Source organism: Phoenix dactylifera, chromosome 11, assembly GCF_051530095.1.
Source record: "Phoenix dactylifera cultivar Ajwa chromosome 11, Ajwa_hap1_PhDact_Kaust_v1.1, whole genome shotgun sequence".
NCBI classification, from domain to species: Eukaryota; Viridiplantae; Streptophyta; class Magnoliopsida; order Arecales; family Arecaceae; genus Phoenix; species Phoenix dactylifera.
This window is the reverse complement of record NC_143200.1, coordinates 2,587,457-2,595,980: the sequence shown is the minus strand read 5'-3', so window position 1 is coordinate 2,595,980 and position 8,524 is coordinate 2,587,457. Positions and strand designations below refer to the sequence as shown.

The following is an 8,524-nucleotide window of genomic DNA, read 5'->3' as shown; positions in this document are numbered from 1 at the left end:
ATTCTATTGCTTCCTTTATAATTCACATTGTCAGTTCCATGGGAATGTGATGAAAGAGTATAATGCTGTGAATGTGGGAAATGCTCATTGTAAACCTAATGGTTTAGTATATCTTCCTGGCAATGTTATTCTTCTTTCTCCAATAGATATGTGCAAGCTGGCATTCTCAATGCAATTTTTTAATGATTCATGGCTGGGGATGATTATCAACTAGTGACATCGTGATTGGGATACATCCTCAGGGACTCTGGATGAAACACATGGCGTAGATTCCATCGAAAGAAGGAACTTTATCCAAAGATAGGAAGTTCTGTCTGTGTACCTAAAATTTGTTTTAAAATATAGATTTTTTTTAAAAAAAACTAGTATTGAGGTGTCATTGGCACCCAATTAAGCTCCAGGATGAACTTTTTATAGTAAAAGCATGGGAAATTTATGTATTCCTGGACCATTAGCTGAAAAGGAGAAACAGTAAGAACAATTGGAAAAAACAAAACTTTAACATCTGGAAAGTGATCCTCATGGAAAATGATCTACACATTTTTTTTGTGTTCTTTGGTTCATGTTCGACTCTTTTACTTTGATCTTTCCGAGCTAGATTCCTTGGCATCTCTTCATCATTCTTCTTTCCACTTCTGTCTATTCTTCATTATTTAGGGTTCATCGCACTGTCAGCATTATTATAAACTGCATGATGGACCAAGTAATTTCAGTAGTTGTTGGTGCATATTGAACACATGCTGACAACCCAGAGAGTGTTTGTTACTGTTTACTTATTCGGTGATCATCCTACTTCTTTGTTGCATCCATTTGAGCTTTAGCATTCTCTTTGTATGAAGAGTGTTTTTTTTTCCCTTTGTTTAACTAACTTATTTTTGTCCTTAGAAAATCAAGATCAATAGCGAACCTAGTTGGTTGGTTCTGGTAGGTCGTTATATGGTTTCTGTGTCCATCAATTTTGAGTTGATCTCAATAGTATACTAACATTGGTAATTAGGGTATCACAGTATCATTCCAATGTATTGCCTTAAATTCTTTCGGCAAACATACGTGTTTATCGCAGTGGCTATAAGCCCTTGCCATGTCTCACCTTCAGGCCCTGAACTTATTGCACTTTTAATGTAAAACTGCCGATCTCCTGGAGTAGATCTTATGCTGCCTGTTTCATTTTCAGATTATTTTTTTATTGGTTGATGATACTGGGCAACTGGGGAAGGTCTGCACTTTTTGAGTATTGAATGAAGCTTCGAAATAAAAAAAAAGCATTAAAACCAGTAAAATCGAATAAGCAAATAAAATGAAAGCTAGTTGAAACCTGACTGAGTTGAGAATGTAGTAAGATTGGCAGTTAGGGATTTCCTCAGAAATACATGAATTTTAAAAAGAATAGAAAGTACATGAGGATTTCTTTAGTCTGTTTATAGGGGGTGAATCATATAAAGATGTACCTTTAGTTTGTTGTTCAGGGTGTAGAAAAAACATTAATGTGATAGTTATGGGACATTGTTGATTATGATGCATAATTTGAAGAGTTTATGACAGTAAGATAAAATTGATATGCGTGCAAAAAAGTGTATGTGGTAAAGAGTGAAGAAATAGGTTTAGGGTTGTTTACTTAGCGAAAGGATAAATTTTGTAGTAGAAATAAATGCAGGGATATGTGCAAGATAGCCCAAAGAAGTCTCTCAAGAGCTTGTTTCCACATGGAGGTTGAAAAAGGTTGGTATGCAGAAAGGGGCATGAAACTTGGACTGATCTAGTAAGAGATGAATTCAGGACATTTTTGTTCATGTCCATTTGATTGAACTGAGGAAATTATATCTCATTTTGTCTTTAATGGATGGCTGGATCTGATCATGTAGGGAAAATTGTAAACATGAGAATAAAGTGGCAGAACCTGCAAATGGTTTAGGACATAGGTAATTGCATACAATGAAACTATAATTTATTATGTCATGCACTCAAAGCTCATATCATTTAAGGTACAGAACTCATATTACTCAGGTACAGTCTTCTACTAATGCTTAGAGGGTACAACAGTGATCGAAGGTGAGTGCTTCAGCTCTAATGACTCTTATTGCTGAGTAATATATCGAATGATGGTCTACAATAGCCACGGTGGAAGAACATGTCCGAAACAACCTTGTACATCGCTTCAGTTAGGTGGACTCCATCCCAGTTCACAAACTTGGTAGGATTCGAGCAAGCTTTAGAAACATTTGGCGATCCACATGTGGCAAAGAGGTCGAAGTTAAAGGGGCCACCACCTGTACCACAACAAGCCTTAAAGGGCTCTATAAAGCCATGAGTGGATGGACTCTTCATGACAGCATGATGGGCACTGAAGTAGTCAGCATAAGAGATGATGGCATCTGGATATCGTCTTCTGAGATCCTGCAACTTGTTTTGGAGAAGCAGGTTGTGGGTGTAACTCTGGTTGTTTACACTTGCAGTGCACCCGATGTCGTCTCTGTCATCAGCTGGTGCCAACACCATTGCTAGTGGCAGGCATCCTGTTAGCGGCAGTCCCTGAACAACGATGTGCTTGGCACCGTTTTCAAGCAGTGCCTGTAAAACAAGAAAACAGTCTTGCATAAATGGCTGTTGAAATGCATGTCAAGCTGGTTTTAGTTGTTACTGTTGCTTTGACTCCAGTCAGTTAAAGTTCCAGTTATTACTGAATGATTACAAATTCTGCTGGATCTCATGAATTGAATGCCCATGTCATGCTTATGTATTAGCCTAAAAATGTGGTGCTTGTATTGGATGTGGTTGGAACCCTACAAGATAAAATGACTTGTCTGGTAGAAAAAGGAATATCTGCTTTTAGTTTATCTGGCCTTGGTGGCAGATGTAGTTGCATTATTTGAATTTTGAAGTGTCATCCCTTGGATTATTATTGGTTTGAGGATGTTTAATTGTACTCATTTGATTGACTATGTAATTCTGGGACTTGTCATTGAAACTTCCAAGGAGTTTTATTTCCTCTCTCTCAGCATAGTATTGACTGGATCTCAGAATTTATTCCTCAGAGTTAAGAATGTGAATCTTTCTCCTTGAAGTACTTATTTTTATCAATCTTTATATTCTTTGGAAACTAATTTGATTCTGGGTTTTCAGCATATCTTAGGTTTTTGATAGATGGTAGATGCTCTTCTTTCATAGTTATGTAGGACCTTGCTTCAGGGTATGCTTTTTCTTGTGTCTTTTCTTTTGTATTTTTTTTAGAGATATGGTGGCTATTTGCCACTGCTCATGCTTGAACCTGTGACCTCTCCCATGGAGAGAGGTCATGTGTGCCAACTGAGCTTTAGGGCATTGTTTGGTACTGGTAAAGGCTCTAGTCCATAGATTTAGGAGTTCGAAAGTTCCTTATAGTTGGCTATCACTCCTCTTAAGTCTATTTTTATTGTTTTTACTTTGTATCGAAGACTGAATATGAATGAACCTGTCAAGGTAATAGCAGATTTTTGGATGTGTATTGGTTGTTCTTTTTCTGAAGTTGGGATCGCAGTCTGGACTTCCATTCGATACCAGCGATGGGGAAATTTTACTTATGTTCTAAATTTAGTTGAAGAGTACACAGTCGTCGTCTTTGTCCTTGGTGAACTCCTAGGATGCACTTTTGTCCTCCTCATGATGCCTCATTAAGAATGCATGGTCAACCTGCTATGGAACTGGAGTATGCACTTTCTGTACACTCTTCAGGAATCTATTTGGTCTTTAATGATTTGCTCTTTCTAGTTCTTGCCTACTCTGACTTGTGAAGGTGAAAAGACACCATTTCAGAGAAATCAAACCCAAATTTATGGTTGATAATCCAATAAAAAAAAAGTATCTTTAATTTGACAGAAGATGGAACCATCCTAAATATCAACAAACAAGCAGTAGACAAATTTACCGAAATAGCATTTTTGTGCCTGTGACTTGTAAAGGCTCCTACAGAGTTCTTAGTCTCTGTTCTGACATGTAGTAATTTACTTCCTCTATTGGCTTATCCACTGACTGAATTATAGTTCCCAGATTAGTATCTCTTTGTTCTTATAACTGATTGAAAAGAGAGATGCTCAAGGAATTGTATAGGGAAGAGAAGAAACACCTGTAGAAAGTTGATGACATTCTTGACAGCAAGCTCCCGAATGAGATTAGGTGAGAGAGAAGATGTGAAGCTGTAAGCATAGTCGTTGGCTCCAATCTCGCCAACCCAGAACAGTGCATTCGCCATTTCTGCTCGACACCTGGGTGATCCATTCCCTCGACACCCTTTCCCTTCTAAGTACTTCTTGAACCACATGAATTGTGTCATCAGTGACTGTGGGGTGATGTCCATGGTAATATTGTTCCTGGCAAAGAACTCATGCTCGATTGCCGTCGACCCTGCGACTGCGAAGTTGACGCCATGGGAGAAGTCGGAGGAAGACCGATCAAGGTATGGAGGTAGGAAAGGCAGGGAAAGGGCGGTGGCAAGGAAGTCTACCACAAGGCGGCCATCGGAGTAGCGGTTGGTGGAGCGGTGGAAGTAGGTGGTGCCATAGGGAGGCCTTGATACATAGCCGTAGGAGTATGGACCGGTTGTTGAATGGGTGTTCCCGGTGTCGGTATAGGAGTCCCCAAAGGCATAGATTTTGGAGAAACGGTGTCGGTTTGCAGCGCCGGTTGTTGTGGATGCAGTAGCAGTAGTATCAGTAGCAGAAGAACAGGTAGAGAAAGAAGCCAGCAGCAAATTCATTAGGAGGAAGAAGATGGTGGTGGTGTGAAGGGAATTGGAACTGACCATTGTTTTAGTAGTGCAGGTAATTCTGTGCTCTTGCTATGATCTCATTGTTCCCATGTAGGTGGTGGTCGTTTATATAGTTAGTGTAGGATGAGAGATCCACTCCTTTTTTTCTGAATGACATGCATGTGGTTATGTTTCCTTCTAAAATGAATTCATTTAATGCTCCTGCTACTGTGCAGCAGGGCAAATGTTCAGGAAGTTGGAGTATAGCATTCTTAAGATGGTCCATGTTATAAAGCTCCCAATATATCATTTTGAGGAGTAGACATTTTTTTTATTAGCTAGCTTCCATTTTGCTCGATAAAGAGCATTTTCTGAACTCAAGGTAATAATGGATCACATGATGAGAAAAATGCTAAGATTTTTGTTTGACTTCAGCTCAATAGATGTGAGTGGATCAAGAGTTTAGCTTTTCTTGTTGGTAGTGTCTCCTAGCAATTGAGGGTGCTAATTGATAGAGTTGCTAAAGTGTCGTGTGTCCATATAAGAGATCTTGATTTGATCCTGCCCTCGTTCGGATTTTATATTTGACTTTCACCCATCCTATTTCTTAGAAAATCTACTATCAATTGTATTGAAAATCTAGATTTGACTCTCTCTCTCTCTCTATTACAACTAAAGAAAAAAAAATGTTTGGTTTGAGCTTGGAATAAGCCTTATGCATGCCAAACAATATTCGGAGAGAAGGCATAACCAAGGAATGGTTATGCCAAACTTGCTTATGGCAGGCATAACTATTTTAATTAACGAGAGGCTGTTATAAGCTATTTCTTTGCATAAAAATATATTTTATATCTACTTTTCATTTTTCATATGGACAAAAAAATGCCATTGCCTTCTGCTAATTCAAAAGCAGAGCCAATTAAAAATTGACATGACTCATGGCATAACTATTTCTAAAGGTAAAATTTTTGCCTTTTTCACTTTTATTATTCCTGAACCAAATGCAGCAGAATTGAGGAAAGGACCAGTGATCTACATCTCTTTCTACCCAAAGGGGCCAAAAGAAAAGAAAAAAAGATAGTCTAGAAGGACTCTCAATTTGTAGAGGTGCACCATAGGTTACTCCACTTAATGTTCATGGTGTTTATGGTTCAAATTAAATGTTTTTGATCTATCTATGGTTGCATATATGATCAAAGTTCTGTTAGGAGAACTGGCATTGAAAATTGGGAATGTGAGTGCAGTTGGGAAAGTTGTCGGTGTTTAAATACCAGATTTTAATGCGCTTAAGGAGGTGGTAGAGATGGTGGTTGTTGCATTGATGGTTTTTAATGTCACCAACTCTTTCGGCGAATCTAGAAGAAGATGGCGAGAAATTATGACATTCATTTAAATGTTGCTGTTAACTCCTCAGATCCAATGACATTATGACAAGAATCTATCGTTGAGCATCCTCTATGTCAAATTCTGCAATCATGCTACCGAGTACCATATCGATATCTTATCGATTCAGTACAGTATATCTCTATGCTTGCACCAACTTGAATGTGTGTTTCAGATCATTTTTCTTTTGGTACGGTATGTGCAGGGTGGTATGACAAACCTTCCTCTGTGTCGTAGTAACATGGAACCAATGACAGTATGATAAGTGTGTTAATTGTGTGTAAAAGATGAGAGCTTCAGCTGAAATTTTAGGTGCTACTGATAGGTTTCGTGAAAATTAATTATGCTCGCTCTTGTGTTGGTAGGTAGGTATGCTCATGGGGTAGGTAGGTATGCTCATGGGGTCCTCCCACTTCCTCTCTGTGGGCTCCCTGAAGGGGGAAAGGCATTGAGGGAGGGGTAGCTTAATTGGATCCCAAAGTTTGGCTCTGTGGGTTGGGTTGGTCCTGATTCTTTTGGCTTCAATGCCTGGGCAAAGACAGATGGTGAAGGTGCAGCCAACCAATTCATATTGTTTTTATTTTTTGATTTATAAACCAATTTGATTTTCAAGTGAGAAACTCTCAGATACTCTTGGAAACACCTTCCATGGTTTGAACTTAAAATCTCCTATGGATAGGCATGGCTGCATAGTTTTAATTAAGATGGTTCGCTCGAGGTCCAATTATGGTGGTGGTTTCCACTTAGAAAAGGCAATAAGAGACGCCATATGGTGAATCTACTTGCAAGGTAAAATAATGTGTCAATAACTGCTCAGTAATATCTTAAGTTTACAAGCTTTAGAAAGCCAAGAAAGAACTTTTTTTCTCAGAGCAGAGCGAACGAAGCTAGTGGAGCAGAGATTAAGATGAATTCTTGCTGTTCATGTTCAAGCTTGGAGAAAGTGCGTCGAAAGAGAGAGAAGTATATGAAATTTGAAGATATCCATAGAGAAAGTTTAATTGCATAAGATAGGATAGAGTATTAGAAAATTATGTCTGCTATCCCAAATAATAATACATCTAATATAAAATATTTGAATAAGAGTAGATATCACACTCTTTTTAGGTCATGGAAGTGTTTCACTAGGAAAAAGATATAAAACTATAAATGTGCAAGAGTAAACTGAAAGGTTGGATACACCATCTATTGGACATTAGAGGCCAAGTTTATTGGCAATATAAAAAAAAAAGAAACAGAAAAATACCCACCCAAGAAGTTTTAGATTTTTGAGTGAAGGCAAGTCTTTTTAGGTCAAAAAGCCAAATATGAGAATTCTTACCTGACAGGTGAGCTATAGAACTAACAATTGCATTCATAGAAATTATAAATAAGCCCTTTACTATTACAATCCACAAATTATAAATAAGCCCTTTACTATTACAATCCACTCACACTCATGGAATAAGACATTTGGGAAACAAACTAATCATGTAGTATCCTGATGGCAATAAATGATCACCCAAATCTTGAAGTGTTTAGAGTGCTTGAGACTCTTAAGAACTCTTGCAACTGCTAATTTGATAAAGCTTTTGCAACAAATAATTTTATTTGAAGCACACATATGGTTAGCAAGACAATGTATTATGTAGCACTATTTGCAAACTAATAAACTCCTTTGTTTTCCTACTAGGCTCAAGTTTTATCAATGGCTTATGCATGATATGTGTAAGAAATTGTAAACAGATGTCATTAACTTGTCTACATTATCTAACTTAATTAGGGGTGAGTGTGCTCAATCTTATGGGGGAATTTGAACCAATCTTGGCAGGCCAGGTGCCAGGACTACTCCAAACTTAGATGCATATCCTTTTTCCTAATATTTGGGGTAAAGTTTATACTGAAATGAAGTAGTTTTTAGCACCTGGAGTGCCAGAACTAGTTCTGCAATATTTAGGTGTAAAAGTAAATTTGAGCCGGTTTCATCATGCTAGGTGCTGGGACTAGCTCAAAGCTTCAGCCATGGCCAAGCTCTTGAACTCTGATTGCCCCCGAAGCAGAGCTATATTCTTGAATCAATTTTCATGATTTAGTGTAATATGTTAGTTTGAAGAGAACAAGGAGCTGGAACTGCAAGAAATATTATTATCACTACTGTATGTAATGTTTGAAAGGCAGGAATGAGAAGGTTTACAGGAATCATAGAAAATTGGAGAGGAGTATAGCATGGAAAGTTACTCAAGATATTTAACTGCTTGCAGAAAATTATATGTGGAAAGGTAATTGTATACTTGCAAAGTGTGGGAGAAGAAGGGGAATTGTACACTTTGGAAATGTTGAAGGGCTAGGCACAATGTATGCAGCAAGGAGAGGAGGTCTGCATCCACTGGAGACTGGAGTGGGAGGAATAATCTGAGAAGGTGAAGTCAGATAGCTTGCTTT

At 38.1% G+C, this 8,524-nt stretch overlaps 1 protein-coding gene across 1 annotated transcript; it reads right to left on the bottom strand.

Annotated features, from left to right (window-relative positions):
• Positions 1-1,923: 1,923 nt before the first annotated feature.
• Positions 1,924-7,231, bottom strand: LOC103712481 (GDSL-like Lipase/Acylhydrolase superfamily protein). The gene is made up of 2 exons (XM_008799012.4): positions 4,100-7,231; positions 1,924-2,568 (listed from the first exon to the last, which is right to left on the bottom strand). The coding sequence occupies exons 1-2, from the start codon at positions 4,775-4,777 to the stop codon at positions 2,065-2,067; spliced, it is 1,182 nt and encodes a 393-aa protein (XP_008797234.3). The 5' UTR covers positions 4,778-7,231; the 3' UTR covers positions 1,924-2,064.
• Positions 7,232-8,524: the final 1,293 nt, after the last annotated feature.

What these genes read in the sequence shown, in the direction of transcription:
- LOC103712481 (XM_008799012.4), bottom strand. Translation starts at nt 4,777, where the DNA reads ATGGTCAGTTCCAATTCCCTTCACACCACCACCATCTTCTTCCTCCTA. An exon ending in ATGTCATCAACTTTCTACAG is followed by an intron (nt 2,569 to 4,099) that starts GTGTTTCTTCTC and finishes CTTGTTTTACAG; the next exon opens with GCACTGCTTGAAAACGGTGC.